Raw genomic sequence first — 17,469 nt, 5'->3', positions numbered from 1 at the left:
GACATAAGAGTACTGAGGACAGGATTATCCTGTCGCTAACAGTAAGCTGACCCGAGCTGTTCAACAAACATTTATTGAGCACCTATTATGTGGCAGGAATAGTTATAGGCATTTGGGATACAGCAGTGGATAAAACCAGTAATACCCTACTCTCGCAGGGACGTTCTAACTGGGATGCAGCACACTTTGTGAACGCGATGTTAAAGAGCAGTGGCAAGAGTTAAGCCAGGCTCTGGCTGATTGGGCCTTACAGCTCTCAGGGCAGCACAAAGGGCTCCTGGTCCTGCCCTGCAGCCCCTGTACCTCTTGGCACCTTCAGCAGGGCCCCTACCACCTGCCTCTGACCACCCATGGTGTAGAGGGTGGGCCTGGGTTCTTCCTAGACTTGCCCAGGAATCAAGGAGGGGGTACTCTTACCAGAACCTAGGTCTCGTCCTACCTGCCAGGCCTGGGCCCCAAGCCCCACACAGGTAGACTAACCATATCTTCCCTATGCTGGGGGAGGGACCCTGCCCCACGCCTCAGGAAAAAGGCACTTGAAGCCACCCCCAGGGTGGGGTCAGCAGAGGTGATGGTGGTGGCATGCAGGGCACAGACATGAAGATGGGCTCTGTCCTGGCCTTCAGTAGTCAGCTCAGTAGTTAGGTGGGATGCAGCAGGAGGCAAGTAGCCAGGCCAAACCCTGGTGGTCAGTAGTGCTCCAACTTGAGGCTCCTATATAGGCAGCACGTGAAGACCATGCCAAAGACCTGCAGATGGTCAGGCAGGCATGAGACAGCACCTCAGGCTAGCAGCCCTCCCCCAGCTCCCCATAGTCGCCCTTATGCCCAAACCTGCACACAAGCAATGCCGATGCCCACGGCCCCGATGACCCTCAGGTGCTCCTGGATGAAGGTTTCCAGCTTGGTGATGCAGCCACCCTGTCAGAGTGGGGGGTGCTCAAGGTGAGCCCTGCCAGCTCCCCACAGACGTGTCCTAGGTGTGGCCCAACAACCGCACCACCCTGCACCAGGCCAGCCCCTTGCTCACAGTGACCCACCTCCACCTTGTAGATGTTGGAGGCGTGATCCCGCTGCCCACAGCCAGGTACCACCGTCTTGCAGCAGCTGTCAGGGACCACACGGCCACCAGCCTCACCTGAGCGGATCCACTCGCTGTCACGCCAGTCCTGGGAGTTGTTGCTGCCGCAGCAGTGAAACTACAGCAAGAAGAGCTGAGCTGGGGGGGGGGGCTGCCAGGGACAGCCCCAAGGGCACAGGCACATCCCCTGCAGGCAACACCCACCTCCTGCTGCAGCTTATCCACAGCACTGGTCACACCCTCATGGCCTGGCTGGTGGTACTGCTTGGTCATGGTGTCCTTCAGGTTCTCCTTGAGTTCTGTGTTCAACTGAGGGAAGGAGTGTCAGTTAAGACCTCAACGGTAGAGAGCTGAGAGAGCCCAGGACAGGACAAAGGCCCCAGGGTGCAAGGGAAGCACTAGGGTCTCACAGCAGCTGGTTGGAGGAACATGGGTATCATGTTAGAAGGGGATCATGGGTAGAAGGGAATCTCCAGATACCTGGACACCTTGGGCACTGCAGGCAGGTCACCTGCCCCTGTGGCCACCCTTGGGCACTGCAGGCAGGTCACCTGCCCCTGTGGCCACCCTTCCCTAAAAACCTAAACCCTGCCTCCAGGACCTAATGGCAAGTTGGTCAGTGCTGGAGTAGCAGGGGTAGAGATGACACATGTCTCCCAAGGCCTATCCAAGCCCCTCTCACCTGCTGGTAGTAGACGTAGGCCAGGACACCAGCAATGATCTCCAGCAGAAAGATGAGGAGGAGCAGGATGAAGTACTGGGGGGCAGGGACCCAGTGAGGGGCTCAGCACCAGGCACCACAGAGCAGGGCACCTACCAGCTCCAAGCAGTAGGTGTGGGCCAGGCACCAGGCTCCCCAGCATTCCTGGTGGAGCTGGTGTCTCAGTCTAGCTGGGGGTGGGGGCTGTGGCCCCCTGCCAGCACAGCAGGGCCAGCCCACAGTGACACTAAACCATCAGGGACCCAGAGACGGTCCCAGGAGACTATAGAGAGGAGCCCCTGGCCAGGACCCTGTGCCCACCACCCCACAAGAATGCTGCCATGCCCCGCTGACCAGGCGCAGGAGGTTCCGCCGCTCCTTGAAGGTGGCACAGCAGCCCAGGACACCGGTCACCATGACGACAACACCAGCCACCACCAGGATGTAGGCAGTAGCCAGGTAGGTGCTTGAGGCCAGTAGGCTGATGTAGTCACTCTTGAGGGCCAGTGTCCAGATGCCCACTGCCATGACAGCCAGTCCAGCCAGCTGTAGGCATGTGCACCAGTCACCACACCTAGCCCAAGTCTGAGAGCCCCAGTTGAGCCCTAGGCCAGGGCTCAGGTGCCTTCAAGGCCCAGGGAGTGCTGGGTGGGCAGCACGGCACCCAACTCACCCAGAAGCAGCAGTTGTAGGTGAACAGCAGGTACTTGAGGCAGACAGTGCCACATGTCGCCTTCTTCTCATTGAATTCACCCATCTTGGGGCTGGGGAGGTGTGAAGGGGTCAGAGGGCCTGCAGCATCAGGCCCTGACTAGGAGAGTGGCCACAAGCCAGTGGGGATGAGGGAGAAGGCACTGAGAGGCACAGGCCCAGCTGAGGCTGATCCAGCCACCTGTCCTGGGAGGCCTGGGGAGGAGCCTCCCTGGCAACCAGGGCATGAATCACTTCCTGGATCACAGCTCAGGAGACTTGACCCCCAAGCAGCCAGGCAGACCCCATGGGCGGCAGAGAAACCCAGCCCATCACTCACTGACTCACCCCTGCTGGCAGCCAGGGGAGGAGGCCCCAGCTGACCCCTCCCCCAGCATTCCCGGGCTCCACGTCACAGACTGACTGGCAGGAACCTCACACTTAGAGATAAGTCCCCAGAGGCAGTCAAGGATCCGGGAGCTCAGCCCTGACAGAGGTGCTCTGCACAGCCTCTGCTCCCACCAGGATAGGGAGAATGAAGGAACAGAGAAGTGGCCATGTTCCTCCCTAGAGGCCCAGGCACACCTGCCCTGCTCACACCAGTATCTGCACAGGGAGAGCCTGGGGTTTAGACAGCAGCTGGGCACCACTGCCAAATTTCCAGACACTACCTGCACTCTCTGCCCCGCCCAGCACTCACCAGGCTGTCTGGGAATGACTCCTCTATAGGACAGGTGTACAGAAGTTCCCCAGGACGCTGAGCTAGAGAGGAGCAGACCACAGGTCACAGGTCACGGGTTTGCCCTCACTGCAGGATCCTGCCCAGACTCTTCCTGGTGGCTCAGACAGTGAGTGGGTCAGATCTACTCCAGAGGCAGAGGGAGGAGATCAGGCCCAGTATTTTGGTCTGGGAAGGGGCGGGGTGGGATGTGAGGGCAGAGGACATTTCTGGGCAGTCTGGTCCTGAGAGGAACTTCAGGTCTCCAGGTGCCCCACCCTGGGCCTGAGCTCCATACCGGTCACTGCCCCTCCCCCACCAGGCAGCAGCAGCTGCGGACGGAGGGAGCCACCGATCTCCGCCCCTGGATTTGGGGAGGTGTCAACAGACTTCCACCTCTGAGCTGTGGGACGGTGACACAAAGCACCACTGAGCTGGGGCCCAAACACAGGCTCTGTCCCTGGAGAGTGGTGTAAACAACCCCAGCAGCCGCGCCAGCCCGGGGCCGGGCTCTGGGGACCCTGCTTCCTGGGGCGGCTGATTCTGGGCAGACGCCGCCCGCGCCCGCACCGGCAGAGGGCAGCGGCCCCTCTTCCCAGGAGTGCCCTGTGGAACCTCCTGAGAAAGGGCGGAAACAGTTCCTGCGGCCGGCCAGGGCGGCTCTAAGCCGGCCCTCGAGTCCCGCCACCCTCGGGGAGCGGGGACTCGGCCCGAGCCGACCGGGAGGAATCCCCGCGTCGCGGCGACGAGGTCGCGCCGTCCACGCCCCCAGCCCAGGCGCGACCACGGGCCCGCCCACTTGCGCCGGGCGGTGGGCGAGCCGAGGGGAGGCGACCGCGGTCCAGGGACCACGAGTGGGGCGTTCGGGCTGCACCTTTTGGGTCCTGGCACCCGGGGCCTGCCGTGCCCGTCCGAGAACCCCGGAGGCGCCCTGCCCGCCCGGCGCACGCCAGCGACCTCCCTCCGGAAGGGGCCTGGGAACCGGCTGCGTCGGTGTCCGGCGGACGCGGCCCCCCGGGCGCCAGCGGCGGCCTCCGGCACAGAAGCACGAAGGACCTGGGGCGCCCTGGGCCCCGCTCCGGCGGGCCGGCTCGGCCGCACACTCACCGACCACGCGACGGAGTCCGGGCCCGGGCGGTGGCTGCGGGGGCGGCGGCTCCCCGTGCGGAGAATGCGCGGCCGCAGGCCGGCCAGGCCCCGCCCCGCCTGCGGCCAGGCCCCGCCCCGCCTGCGGCCACGCCCACAGCCGGCCGACGCCGGGCAGGTCCGGACGCGATTCGGCGGGCGGGAGGCGGCGGTGCTGACCGGGCGTCGGGGGCGGGCCCGGTGAGCCGCGGCTCCGGGACACCCAGGGCCTTGTCAAGCCCGACCCCCCCCGGAGAGAGGAGCTGGGCGAGGGGCGGGAGGTGGGGGCGGCCCGCCAGACTCCCCCCTGGAGGAGGACCCGAGTCCCCAGGCCCTGGAGTCCCCAGGCCCAGCCCCCATTTCTCTCGGTTTTACAGATGCTGGCCCAGGCTGGAGGTTCTAGCCGAGTGGGCCCGTGACCTGGCAGACCAGCTGGGCTGGTGGGAAGCCACTCAGCTCCCTGGTGAGAAGGGGGCTGCTCAGGGCTGGGGATGTGGCTCAGCGGTAGCGCGCTCGCCTGGCATGCGTGCGGCCCAGGTTCGACCCTCAGCACCACATACCAACAAAGATGTTGTGTCCGCCGAAAACTAAGAAATATTAAAATTCTCTCTCTCTCTCGAAAAGAAAAGGGGCTTGAAGCATGGCCAAGGACACATTCAAGCACCCGGGGACCCACAGCCCCAAAAGAGCAGGGTCTGTGTGTACCTCTCACATGTCATGGTGTGCCAAGGACGCCTCATTGTAAAGCACACATATGCTGCATCTCCCAGACACAGAAAACCAAGAAGAACACACGCAGTGGACGTTATAGGAGTTTTTGTTTTGTTTGTTTTTCCCTTGCTGGGAACAGGATAAGTATTGGCAAGGGCACACCTGGCAGGGGCACATGAGTCCCTTGAGACCTTTACCACCCACAGGTTAGTTCCTGCATGTCTTTGTGGGCTAGAGCCCACACCCTGTATGGTAGGTCTCCGCCCAGGACAAGTAGCCTTCAAGGGGCAGCTCCTCCAGGTAATGCCCAAGGGAGTCACTTAGAGCTGGTTATCGGGCACTGGGAAGGTGGCCAGACCCACGTCTGGGGGGCCTAGCCCAGCTGCAACAGCAGCAGCAGGTGGGCCCAGGCAAGCGGGCTGTGGCCAGAGCCTTCTTGTGGCTGCTTCTGAGCAGCCTGGCCTCACAGGTCTGTCTCTCATCTCGTAGGTCTCGAAGCCGTGCATTCAGCTCCCTAGAGAAGGAGAAGTGGGAGAGCTGAGAACCCTAAGCAATCTAAGATCTTAAGGAGGGAGCAACCCAAGGTGGGAAGGTGGGTTCTGGCTCCCCTCAAACCAGAAGAGAGGTGCCTGGTGGGACGTAGGGATGCTGGAGGGAGGGAGAGTAGACATGAGGAGGGACTCCTCCCAGTGGGATGAGGTGGAGGCCAAGAATATTTGGGAGCTTGGATACCCCTCTGAAGCTCTGTTGAGCCCTTTTCCTACCACTGGCCTAGGCCCGACTGCACCTGAGCAGCTCTAGTTGCCGTAGGAGGCTGAGTTTCTCTTTCTGCATGTTCCTGGAGACTGCAACCATGTCTCTGTGGGTAGGAAATGGTGACCCATGCAGGCAGGGCCCTCCCAGAAGTCCCTCCCTCCACCCCTACTCCCCAGACCCTGGGGGCAGCACTAGATCTTGGCATGGGGATATAAGTGGCCCAACCTGAGCCTAGCAAGCCAAGGCCCCAAACAACCAGCCCTGTACCGTTGTGTTTGCTCCTGGCGGCCCCGAGCATCACCCTCCAGTCTGTGCAGCTGCTCCTGCACCCCCTCCAGCTGTGCATGCAGTGCCTCACAAGCCTGCCGCAGCTGAGTGTTCTGGGCCTGCGCCTCCAGCTGCTCTGCAGCCCGGGCCTGTAGCTGCCGTTCCAGCTGGGGAAATGGTGTGGCCTGGTGAAGGCCCCCAGATCCCTCACTTGCCCCTCACCCCCAACATCTCTAGGGTTGGCAGCACTGAGACACAAGAGCACCCTTGAGGGAACTGGGACTGCAGGGGAGACTGTGGGATGGGGCTTGATTTGGGGTCCAACTACTTACCTCCAGCTGCCGCAAGCCAGCACTCTCCAGCTCCTGCTCGCGGCTCTGCAGCTCCAGCTCCAGATGCCCCCTTCGCTCCTCCAGGGGTAGGTTCTGGAACACACCGGGGCATCTCAGCCTTCTCTGGCCTCGAAGAAGAGGCACCGGAGGGGTGGGATGGGGCCAGGGTGGGCCATGGAAGGGTGAAGACTGGTGGGGCCGCTGGAGAGGAGAAACAGGGCACCCTGCGCTGGGGCAGCCTGTGGCCGCAGTTGGGGAACCCTCGGGGAGGGACCAGTTTGAGGAAGGCGGAGCCAGGGAGGCTAGCTAGGCTGAGAGGACGCCACACCTGGCTCTGCCTGCCGCGCTGCCGCTGCTCCCGGAGTTGCTGCTCCAGCTCCTCATAGAGGCCACGCACTTCCCTCTCATGCTCGCTTTCCCGCCTTTGGAGCCCAGGATGAGACAGCCTTGAGAACGTGCCGGCCCTGCCTCTACCCCTGAACTGGGGCCCCAGAACCGCATCGGCCCCACTCTCACCGCCTCAGTGCCTGCTCCAGGCCCTCGCGCTCCCTGGCTGCCTCTTCTAGGCAGGCCGACGCTCGCATCAGAACTTCCTCGAAAGAACCCAGCAGCTCTGGTCTCTCGCGCTGCAGCTGGGCCCACAGTGCCCTCACAGCCGGCTGCCTGAATCAGGCAAGTGCAGACTGAGGCCCAGGCTGGTGCGCGAGGGCAGGTAGCTCCCCTCTGCCTACCAGGTGATCCCTGGAGACCCCCCGCAACCCAGGAGTTTGACCCATGCAACGCATTCCATTCAGGTGTGAGTGCTCTCCTCCTGCCCGGGTTCTGTGGCTGGGTACCATGAAGTGTCCCTGTATGTGGACAGCCCAGCATGTGGGTAGCCACATGCCCAGTGCCTCCCCTCCGGGAAGCTGAGACTGCTTTGTCCTGGAATGCAAATTCTGCGGGAAATCACGCCTGGCCGGGTGGTCACCGTGGACAGAGCATGCAGCCGGAGAGAGTAGAAGCAGGAACCCGTAGCAAAGGTAGCATCCACTCACTTGCCCAAGACCCGGGCCACTCCCAGCTGCTCCAGTGCAGTGCAAAATTGCTCCTGCTCCTCCTCCTCCAGGGAACCCCTGGTGCCCTGCACATCTGACCAGCCCGATTCAAAGGTTTCCTCAGTAGTCCGGGAGCGTTGCATGCCCTGAGCCAACTCCACCCCCACAAACTTCCCTGCAGACATGGGAGGGAGAGATTACGGGACTGTGGGTTACCACCCTGGCCCTCCCCTGCTCACCCCCACCCCCAGCCATATCCTGCCCTCTCTCAGGGCCCAGTTTCCTGTTTTTCTTCCTTATTCTAGTCCTGTTGGCCTGGGAATGGGAGGTGACAGCCAGGCTCCCAGCTCCACCTGGGTTTGGCAGGAGACAGAAAGGGGTTGTGAGCAGAAAGATCAGTGTCATATACTACTATCTGGGGGGTGGAGGTCCCAGGCACTTGAGTGTAGATACAGTGAGTGCCCTGGATCTACAGGGAGTGCACTGGATCTACAGGGAGTGTGGATACAGCCCAGAGTCCCACAATGAGCCAGACCAGGACCTCTGGGTGCTGGGGGAGGGTAAGGCCCAGCTCACCCAAGCCTAAGCTAAACTCCCGGGCAGTGAGGAAGCCAGTGTGGGCCTGGTCCAGACTTTCAAACACAGCCTCCAGCTGCTCAGGTGTGAGGAGTAGGTCACTCTGCAGGCTCTGGCAGAGAAAGGGCAGGGTGAGTGACCAAGGTCAGGTCAGCCCTGGGCCCAGAGGCTTCTTGTGACTGGTGCTCACCTGCAGGTCCTGCCGGGTGATGAAGCCTTTGGCTTCCTTGTCACATAACAAGAAGAGCTCCTGGGCCTGCTGCAGCATGGCAGCCTGCTGTCCAGTGGAAGCCCCCTCCTCCTCCTCCTCCTCCTGGGATTCCCCAGCCCCTGGCTTGCCAGTAGCCATGAAAACAGGAACCTTGCCTCTGTTGGGTGCTGAGAAACCAAGAGAGAGAAGACATGGGGGGACATGGAGTGGGCCACACGTGCCCTGAGGGCTCTGCCAGAGAGGGAGCCTAGGGCACCCAGGGAGGACTGGTGTTTGTAAGGGAGGCTGCAAGCCTGGGGTGCCCCTGGGTGGAGTGATGCAGACCTGGGGACGAAGCAGGCTGCACAGAACCAGGTATTCCTTGGAACACAAGGAAAGGCTATGCCCAGAGGGAACTAGTTTGAGAGGAAAGAGGTTCAGTTCCAGGGGCTAGCTGTAGGGGACCTTATGAGGAGGCCTATGAACTCCTGACAGCCAGAGGAGAAAGAGGTCCAGTGAAGGAGGAGCCCACTTCATGCTGGAGTTGGAGGACTGGGCCAATCCTAGCTAAATCCTTGGCCCCAGACCTGGCCTGTGATGCCCTGGCCTCCTGACAGCTGGCAGGCCAGGTAACTCCTCCCTGCCTGCCCACTGGTCCCTCCCATGGATGACCAGTTCCCATGGGGCACAATGGTAAGCTCCCAGCCTTGGGCACCTGTGCCTCCACAGCCCGAATCAGCAACATCCCTCCTACAGCGCTAGTACCCTTCCCGTGCCCTCCAAGTCTGGGAACCTCTTGGGGCCTCCCTTCCACCTCCCAGAGAGCTCCACCCCTTAACCAGAGCCACCTGTCGTTTTCACAGCCTCCAACCCGGATTTCTCAAAGGTACAGCCGGGCCAGAGACACCTGCCCCGACCTGGGACTCTAGCTGGGGGTTAGTGTCTCCTCAGCCCAAGCCTGTCACCTTCGCCCCACCCCGGGCCAGTGTCCCTGAGAAGAGGGGCGATCTCCAAAGACAGCAGGTCGGAGGAAGCGCCAGGCGGGGGGGGGGGGGGTGGGCAGGATCCGGGGTCATGTCCCCCAGGCAGCGCCAACGCCTCACCCGGCTCTTGGGCTGCACCGACCCGAGGTCCATCCCAGCCGGAAGCGGCGCTGTGGCCGGGCCTGGCCGGGCCAGAGGGAGGCAGGAGGTAGGGCCAGCGGGTGGGGTTGGAGAGCCGCCCGCACCCCTGGGGGCCGCGGGTCCCTGCGCCGCGCGCCAGGAGGGCCACGGACATCCCCCGACTGGGAGCGCGGGTCGGCGCCCGCCACGGCGGTCGTGAATTGAGACCCAGGGCAGAGCCGCGAGGGCGCGGCGGTGGGAGCCGGGTCGCGGGACCCGGGAGCGCCTACCTGGGAGCTGCGCCGCCGCACCTGCCGCGCGCGGGCCGCTCCTCCCGGAAACGCAGGGCGCGCCCCGCCCCTGCTGGGACCCCGATCGCGCCGGGGGCGCTGGCCTTGCAGCCTCGCACGACCGGAGACCCCAGGTGGGCCGGCCCGGGCGGAGCTGTCGCCGGCTGCTGTCGCTGTGTTCCCGCCTCTCCTGCTGCCCTGGCGGCCAGAGATCCTGGCAGCCTGAGCGGCTGTCCAGGGAGAACCACGGGGCACAGCTGGGGACCCTTCAGGAGCAGGGTCAAAGCTGCTGGAGTGCAGACACCAACCTTTCAACCCGAGGATCCAGACTTAAGACGCCAAAAAGTGTGTAGGAAAAAGCCGGCAGGAAGTGGACCAAATTCTTTCAGAGGCTATCTCTAATGCAGTCCCAATTTAGTTTTTTCAAATTTTAAAACAATGAACATATAATACTAGAAAATGACATTTAACGGAGCACTAAGCACCCTGTGAGGGGAGGGAATGTGGAGCAGAGAGGTCACATCAGCGGCCACCCACCCCCAGCACTCCTTTTGGGGCACAGCCCTGTCCAGGGTTCCCCTGGGGAAGAGCTGAGCACAGCGCTTCTGCCTGGAAGAAATCCTATGCACTTCCTAAGGGTCCTCCCTAGCCCCAGCCTGGACTCTGCACCTACCTGGAGGGCTGGCCTGATTGTCACACAATGCTGGGGGCCCTGTGGCCTCTGCTTCTCAAGTGGAACAACAGGCTGGGCCTATAGGACACTACCTGGAGACCAAGAGGGGGGTGGCCCCTGGCACACAGACCAGGGACCTGCCTGGCCGGCTCACCCAGTCCTGCTGCCCCAGGTCCCACCACCGTTATTGTTGGCTGGGGGCTGCCACCACAACTGACCCACGCCTACTGGGAGGGGCACTGAGCCTGGTAGAACGAGGCTCACAGTCAGCTAAGTCAGGTCTCCACTCCAACACCCTCTCTTCAGGGGCTTCTGTGCCCTAAACTGCTCCCTCTGGATAAGGATCACTTCAGGAACAAAGCCACCTTCAGCTAGGACCTTACCGTGCCTCAGTATTCCAGGTCCCTCCTAGATACTGGCAGGAGACAGTGGGACGGAGACAAGAGGGACCATGCATCTGGCCAGCAAAGCTCGTGATGCCTGGGGGCCAGATGCCCAAGGTGGAGCAGGGGCCAACATTCCCAGGTCCCCGGCCCTCAGCTCCAGGAGCTTTACCTCCTGCAACAGCCCTGTTGTCACTCTGGAGCTGAAGGGCAGGTGACTCCTTTTGTAAACATCCCCCGCCCCCAGTGCATGGATGGAATCCAGGCTGTGGTGCATGCCAGGCCAGAGCTCTGCTATGAAGCTGTCCAACTCTATACATTTTAATTCAGCAAGGATCTTGGACCCAAATATGTCCTTTGGCCCTTGGAAAGCCATGCCAGGAGGTCTCAGGGCAAAGTGGGGGGCATATATAGGGATCCTCAACAAAGCGTAAGAGAAGGCCCCAGGCCCAGCTGGCAGGCCCCAAATATCAGGTCCAACAGTGTGAGCCTGGAAGGCCAGACATCCTGTGTAGAGACACTGGTCAACTAGGTGGAAGCAGGCTCTGTCCACCATGGCCCCAAGCAAAAGAGGGCAAGGGAGGGGCTGGGGATGTGGCTCAAGAGGTAACGTGCTCTCCTGGCATGCGTGGGGCGCTGGGTTCGATCCTCAGCACCATGTAAAAATAAAGATGTTGTGTCCACCGAAAACTGAAAAATAAATTAAAAAAAAAAAGTGGGCAAGGGAGTTACACAGAATGAAGAAAGAAGATTACACAGAAGTGAAGAAGGTAGATGCTGAGCTCTGGCATTTATTACTTCTGCTTTGGCAAAAATAAATAATTCTTCACACATATTCATGAGCAAAACAGGGGAAATGGGTGGGAGGAGCTGATGTGGGGTTCTCTGGAAGTCCTGCACTGAGAAGGGGCAGGCAAGGGTAGGGGATTAAGGCACAGGTGGAGTGGCCTCTGCAGCCCAAGAGAAGGGGCACTCCACACCCCTCCAAACTCAGTGCAGTGAGTGAGTAGTTGATGGAGGGGGATTCACAGCAAAGCCCCCTTTGTGGCCGTGAGGGGTTCTGTCTCCTTGCTGCACAGTAGACAACTAAGAGGCAAGGGATGGGTTCTCAGACAGTCCCGGAAACCTGAGCCCCATGGGCTGGGGAAGGCTGAGCACTCAGCAAGGAGGCAGGCCCGGTGGGTGCTGTGGGGGCATGGGGTCTGTGGGGGTGGGGCCGGCAGGGGTGCGCATGCGCAAGGCATCCGGAGGGAAGGCCACATTGGTGCAGAAGAGACCCAGCAGCAGCTGACGCTGGCACTCCTCCCACTTGGCCAGCGCATCCCCAAGTGAGAGGTTGTTGCGCACCCAGCTGGGCAGTGCCTCGCTGTAGGTGGCACAGGACAGTGGCACGGAGGGCAGTGACTGGGCACGGCGCAGCTCCATCTGCTCCGAGAGCCTGTAATGAAGGCATCAAAGGTAGGCAGGGCTCAGTGGGGGTCCCTCAACCCAAAGGCTCTGGGCCTGAGGACAGGGGTGGCTCACCTGGAGGGCAGGTGGCTGCCCAGCTTCCTCTTGGCACGCATCACCAGGTATTGGCAGATGCTGCCCGTCTGCTCCTTCATCCATCGGATGTCCTCTGGAACATCAGGCAGCCACTCCAGCAAGCTGGAGGGTCGGGGAAGGCACACCTTCAGCATCTGTGTCCAGGCCCTCCCAGCTTCCCCAGTGTAAGCATCCCTCCTGGGCGACCCCAGTTCCCCTCTCCCAGCCCTGGTTCCCTGCCCGCACCGAATGGTGAAGGACACAGCACTCTCCAGTGGCAGCGTGTAGGGCACCATCATAGCTGTGGCCAGACGCACTGGCAGCATGTTGGACAGAGTGGTCATCAGGTCCCTGGGCTCCACGCAGGCTTCCAGCAGGGCTGTGCAGGGGATGAGGGCAGCCAGTCAGGGAAGCAGAGCAGCCCAGTGTGCTGTGCCAGGCTTCCACACTGCCGACCCCTCCTGCTCCCTTCTCTCCCAGTGAGTACCCTCATTGAGCCGGGCAGGCAGGTGGTCTAGGATGTGATCTTCCCTGGGCGGCTGCAAGTGGTCCTCTGCTCCAGTCTTCTCTGTGACCGCAGTAGCCTCCTGGGTGTCTTCCTCCTTTGGGTCACAGGGGCGGGTGGGAGGCAGTGCCAGCAAGGGGTTGGGCCTGTTCAGGAGGCCTGGGATGGAGGTGGGGGTGCAACAGAAAAGTGATCACCACAGTCATGGTCACTGCTGGCCTGCAGTGGGCAGCAGAGCTGGCTCCACCCATCCTACAGCTACCCACGCACCGTTCCTCCGCAGGAAGCGCAGACCATCCCTGTAGCCCTGTTTGCACATCTCTCGAAGTACCTGCAGCAGGGGTATAGGTGAACTGGAGCAGATGGAGCCAAGGGTGCCCTGTGCTGTCCTCCACAGAGTCTCTACGTCCCTACCACAGCACCTCCATTCCAACCTCCCGCCTCCACCAACCATCTCAGATCCAGCCCAGGGTCCCGGCTGGAGAAAGCACAGGCCACAGCCCCACAGAGCGGCTCACCATGGGTTCTGGAGGGAAGAGGGCCTTGGAGAGGCGGTACAGGTTGCGCAGGTTGAACTGGATGCTGGTGTTGGTGACCCGGAGCTCATGGATGTTGGTGGAGCTGTCCTGTGGGCAGATGTCACTCTCTCCCGAGAAGGGGGACACCGTGATGGTGTTCTTCAGCTCATAGAGTGGCAGGTTGTCTGAAATGCCGCCATCCACATAACGCTTCACAGGGACACAGACGCATGGTCACAAACTGAGGGACTCTCCAGGTGTGCTGGCTGCCCCACCCAGTGGCAATTTCTTTTGGCCTTTCACACTGGGCACTGTCCATGGGCTGGCTTGGGCACTGAGTAGATGGCCAGACAGTGAGGGGCAGCCAGGAAGCATGCGTCCCCAGGGCTGGTCAACTTCTTAAGTAACAAGGGAAATGAGGCAATAGGTAGAGGCAGAGAGATGATGGAGCGGATGGGGCTCTACAGTCCTCCCTCCTCCACCCCTTCGTCCCAAAGCCCAGACAGCACTAGGCTCTCCTCAGCCCCAAGGGGCGCCCATGACAAGGCCAGGTGGGCATACTCACCACCCCTTGGAGGGAGGGTGGAATGAGGCCACAGTACACGGGGATGAACGTGCTGCAGACGTTGGCCTGCAGGGCAGAACAGGAGGGGGTGAGCATCGCCTTGGGCCACCCTGCTCCCCACAATGTGGCCCCAGCAGGACCCACCTGGATGAGCTCGTCCTTGGAGTCGAAGTGGGTTATAATGACGTTCTCTCCATCTGAGACACGGGTCAGAGAGATGCCCAGGCGCCCACTGGCACGCTCATGGCTGTCAGCGGGCAGAGTCTTCAGCAGACAGCCACGGATGGTCTTCACCAGGTTGAAGGAGGGGTGCAGGGGACCCAGGAACCTCTTCCGGGCCTCCTTGGACACCTCAATGATGTTGGCACCTGCCTCGCCTGGGGCAGCAGGGCCCAGGTCAGAGCCAGCAACACCCCTGTGGCTCCATGCTCAGGGTTCCCCAGCACACACATTCAAAACATCACCATTGACCCTAGAGGACCCCCAGTGCCCAGACATGGACTGGCTCACAGCTGAGATTTTTTTTTTTTTTTGTAGCTGTAGATGGACAGCGTGCCTTTATTTTATTTGCTTATTTTTTTGTATGCAATGCTAAGACTCGAACCCAGTGCTTCACATGTGCTAGGCAGGAGCTCTGCCATTGAGCCCCGGCCCCAAACACAGTTGAGACCTTTTTTAATTTTTATTTTTTAGTTTTAGGTGGACACAATATCATTTTTAATTTTTTATTTTTATGTGGTGCTAAGGATCAAACCCAGTGCCCCATGTATGATAGGTGCACCCTCCACCACTGAGCCACAGCCCCAGCCCCACAGTTAAGACTTTTAAAAGTATATATTTATTTATTTTTCCCAATACTGGGAATTAGACAAGCTGTGCTCTACCACTGAGCTACATCCCTAGCCCTTTTAGCTTTTTATTCTGCTATAGGGTCTCACTGAATTGTCAAGGCTGGCCTTGAACTTGCAATCCTCTTGCCTCAGCTTCCCACATTCCCAGACACTGTATTTGGCCACAGTTGAGACTTTTGCTATCTGTCTCTGGGTAGAGGCAGGCAGGCCAACACCTCAGAGATAGTGGACAGCAAGAGGTGGCCAGTTGGGGCTGGGACCTGCCCTCTGCCCAGCATTTCCCAACTGCCTGTCCCCATGAGTCATTGGACTGGCGTGGTGTGGCATGGCAGGCAACCAGGAGAGGGCAGAAGGCAGAGGTAACTCTGACTGGCCTTAGCCTTCACCTACTTGGCCAGATTGAAAAGGGAACCAGACCCACAGCTCAGCCCAGCCAGGGTCCCAGGCCTCAGGGCACAGGGCTGAAGGCAGTGTGCCTATCTGGGAGGACAAGATGTGTTCCACTGCAGCCACAAGCAAGCATGCCAACACTTCCCTTGAGAGCTGACCCAAGGAAATGCCAAAGAAGCCAGGGGAAAAGCCAAGGACTAGGCTCTCCTCCAGGACGTCTTTCTGGGCAGGAGTGGGACTTGTGTGCCAGGTGCTCTTAACAGGTACCTGCCAAACTGGGGGGGGGGGCTGTAGTGCCCAACACCATTTGTGAGGCTTGTTGGCAGAAGAGGCTCTGCTGCAAGGGTGTCAAGTAGGGTACAGTCCTGAGACCAGCAAGCAGTCTGTTCCAAGGCAGAGCACAATTCCAAGGACATGAATCTCAGGTCTTCTACCTTCCTTCTCAGGGCAAAGGTCACAGGCAGGGGACAGCGGAGACCCTAGATCAGCTCCTCGGGGGCATGGCGTCCTTGTCACCTTGGCTGCCCTAGCGGTCTGGGGGCTGGGCAGCAGTTCCCAGGATTGCTGGGAACGCTGTGTGCTGTAAACACCACTCTCACGTGGCAGCCCGGAAGTGAGAGAGGCCCAGCCCGGCTCACACAGACCCCTGCGCTTCTGACCAAGGGCTCCAGAGTCAGGAAGCACACCCACCTGTGAGATGGGCAAAACGACTGGCCACAGCTGAGAAGCCGGGCTGGCAGGGCTCTGCGGACCAGGAGAGGGCAGAGTCGCTGACCAGGTCCAGCCCTGATCAGGACTGGCCTCTTCCTCCAGGGGCTCTCAGAAAAGACCAGGTCACAGTGCCTAGAAGCCCCTCGGAAGCCACCTTCATACTAGGCACTCCCTGGTCCAAGGCAGCCTGAAACTGCCAAGACCCAGGACACGGTGACCGCTGGCACCAAGTAACCAGGGAGATTCAGACCCTCCTCCGACTCTCACGTCCCGCCCACGACTTTTCTTTCCAATAGACAGCAGTGCTGCACCTGCCCGCCCACAACCTTCACTCCCAGGAGGCGGCCCGAGGCGCACAGCAGCCAGGCCCCACCCCAGTTCCTGGGCACCCTCCGAGCAAAACAAACCAGGTTCTGCCCCCAGACCAGCTCCCCGCACCGGACCCTTTGCCGTGGTCCCCGGCCCAGGCAGAAACCCCGCTCCACCGCACGCACTGCACTCGCCGCCCGGCCAGCTTCCCTCTGCGGGAGGGGGTGGGCGCAGTGCGCGACGAAGGGCATCCCGCCCGGCCCCTCCTCCTTCCCGCCGGACCCCGCGCGTTCCCCACCAGCTCCCTACCCTGGCCCCGCGCGGCCCCGCTCACCCAGGCAGGCCCCGGTGACCAGCGCCGTGGCCGTGAGCGCCCCGGCTGAGGCGCCGTAGATGTGCGTGGCGTTGGCCACCAGGAAGGGCGCGTGCTCGCGGAGGCAGGAGGCCACGCCGATGTGGTAGACGCCGAGGAAGCCGCAGCCCGCGAACGAGATGTTCCACTTGGCCTCCTTGGGGAACATCGCGGCTCCGGGATCCGCGGGCGGCCGCCGCGCTGTCGCTCGGGCTCCGGGTCTCCGCCGGCGAAGGCGGAGACGCTGCGCAGAGCCGCGGCGGAGGCGGCGTTTCAGTGCGGCCGGGGGCGGGGCCGGAGCTCACGGCCCAACCCGAGCGCGCGGGGAACGGCCGTGCCCCGAGGCTCCGCCCACCCGCCCCCGCCCGGCTGCTGGGCTCCCCGGCCGGCCGCGACACCTGCGCCGCGAAGCCAGCTGCGGGGCCCCCGGGAGCTACCGCGGCCCCACCGACCTCCCGCCCGCTGCCCCGCACCTGGGGCGGCGGCCGGGCACACGGCAGCCTAGTCGCGTGGGGCGGTCCAGCCCAGGCCCAGCGCTGGGCTCGCGAGCCTCGTACGGATCTGGATACCCGCGAGAGGAGCTCCGGTTTCTGCCGCCCCCTCCTCTGGGGTCCACGACCCTCCCGGACACAGAGGAGCTAGGCAGGGACGCACGACAGCAGCCACCGGGACCGAAAAACCTCGGCCTCGCAGGCCGCGGGCCCCAGGACCCGCCGACCCACCCACAGGTTGACCCATAAACATCCGATGCCGGACGCGAGCCCACAGACACATTCCACGCACCTCAGCCTCGTCCCCCTCCCGCCGCCCCTCTACCCTGGCCACTCACCTGGCTCGTACCTGGGTCTGAGCCTGAGTCCTCCCGCGGCGGGGTCCCCACGGGTCTAACTAGTGGCAGCCCCGCCCTCGCTAATTACCCTAGGGGGCGGAGCACCGGGTGACGTCACCCACCGTCCCCGCTCCCATTTCTTCCTCGGACTGTGGGGCCCGCCAGGCTGGCTGGCTTCCAGCATCAGCCTTCACCTCGCCTCACCCCAAGACTAGGGGCTGGTCTGGGTTGGGGTGGCGGCAGTGTGCGGGTCTTCCGGGGAACACTCACTCCCCAGGGGAGCT

The 17,469-nt window shown here is 61.8% G+C and overlaps 3 protein-coding genes across 7 annotated transcripts; all 3 read right to left on the bottom strand.

Annotated features, from left to right (window-relative positions):
• Positions 1 to 57: 57 nt before the first annotated feature.
• On the bottom strand, positions 58 to 4,398 carry Cd151 (CD151 molecule (Raph blood group)). 2 transcript variants are annotated; one of them, XM_026379360.1, is made up of 9 exons: positions 4,296 to 4,398; positions 3,171 to 3,232; positions 2,454 to 2,544; positions 2,135 to 2,326; positions 1,763 to 1,837; positions 1,285 to 1,389; positions 1,040 to 1,198; positions 834 to 920; positions 58 to 749 (listed from the first exon to the last, which is right to left on the bottom strand). In XM_026379360.1, the coding sequence occupies exons 3-9, from the start codon at positions 2,535 to 2,537 to the stop codon at positions 690 to 692; spliced, it is 762 nt and encodes a 253-aa protein (XP_026235145.1). In that variant the 5' UTR covers positions 2,538 to 2,544; positions 3,171 to 3,232; positions 4,296 to 4,398; the 3' UTR covers positions 58 to 689. The 2 variants fall into 2 exon arrangements, with proteins under 2 accessions (XP_026235145.1, XP_026235146.1); XM_026379361.1 differs by lacking the exon at positions 4,296 to 4,398 and adding an exon at positions 4,063 to 4,289.
• A 745-nt stretch (positions 4,399 to 5,143) lies between these two features.
• On the bottom strand, positions 5,144 to 10,817 carry Cracr2b (calcium release activated channel regulator 2B). Of its 3 annotated transcripts, none has more exons than XM_026379357.2 (10): positions 10,632 to 10,817; positions 8,183 to 8,370; positions 7,993 to 8,104; positions 7,417 to 7,591; positions 6,896 to 7,042; positions 6,708 to 6,801; positions 6,380 to 6,472; positions 6,048 to 6,214; positions 5,812 to 5,883; positions 5,144 to 5,538 (listed from the first exon to the last, which is right to left on the bottom strand). In XM_026379357.2, exons 2-10 carry the CDS (start codon positions 8,339 to 8,341, stop codon positions 5,355 to 5,357), a joined length of 1,203 nt encoding a protein of 400 aa, XP_026235142.2. In that variant the 5' UTR covers positions 8,342 to 8,370; positions 10,632 to 10,817; the 3' UTR covers positions 5,144 to 5,354. The 3 variants fall into 3 exon arrangements, with proteins under 3 accessions (XP_026235142.2, XP_026235143.2, XP_026235144.2); XM_026379358.2 differs by lacking the exon at positions 10,632 to 10,817 and adding an exon at positions 10,249 to 10,336; XM_026379359.2 differs by lacking the exon at positions 10,632 to 10,817 and adding an exon at positions 9,576 to 9,831.
• Positions 10,818 to 11,393: 576 nt separating this feature from the next.
• Pnpla2 (patatin like domain 2, triacylglycerol lipase) lies at positions 11,394 to 17,242 on the bottom strand. Of its 2 annotated transcripts, XM_026379345.2 has the most exons (11): positions 17,186 to 17,202; positions 16,830 to 16,917; positions 16,339 to 16,600; positions 13,888 to 14,120; positions 13,744 to 13,809; positions 13,179 to 13,388; positions 12,931 to 12,991; positions 12,643 to 12,819; positions 12,402 to 12,534; positions 12,156 to 12,278; positions 11,394 to 12,069 (listed from the first exon to the last, which is right to left on the bottom strand). In XM_026379345.2, exons 3-11 carry the CDS (start codon positions 16,523 to 16,525, stop codon positions 11,790 to 11,792), a joined length of 1,470 nt encoding a protein of 489 aa, XP_026235130.2. In that variant the 5' UTR covers positions 16,526 to 16,600; positions 16,830 to 16,917; positions 17,186 to 17,202; the 3' UTR covers positions 11,394 to 11,789. The 2 variants fall into 2 exon arrangements, with proteins under 2 accessions (XP_026235130.2, XP_026235131.2); XM_026379346.2 differs by lacking the exon at positions 16,830 to 16,917 and having other exon boundaries at positions 17,186 to 17,242.
• Positions 17,243 to 17,469: the final 227 nt, after the last annotated feature.

This window comes from Urocitellus parryii, chromosome 4 (assembly GCF_045843805.1).
Source record: "Urocitellus parryii isolate mUroPar1 chromosome 4, mUroPar1.hap1, whole genome shotgun sequence".
NCBI lineage: Eukaryota > Metazoa > Chordata > Mammalia > Rodentia > Sciuridae > Urocitellus > Urocitellus parryii.
This window is presented reverse-complemented; position numbering and strand designations above follow the sequence as displayed.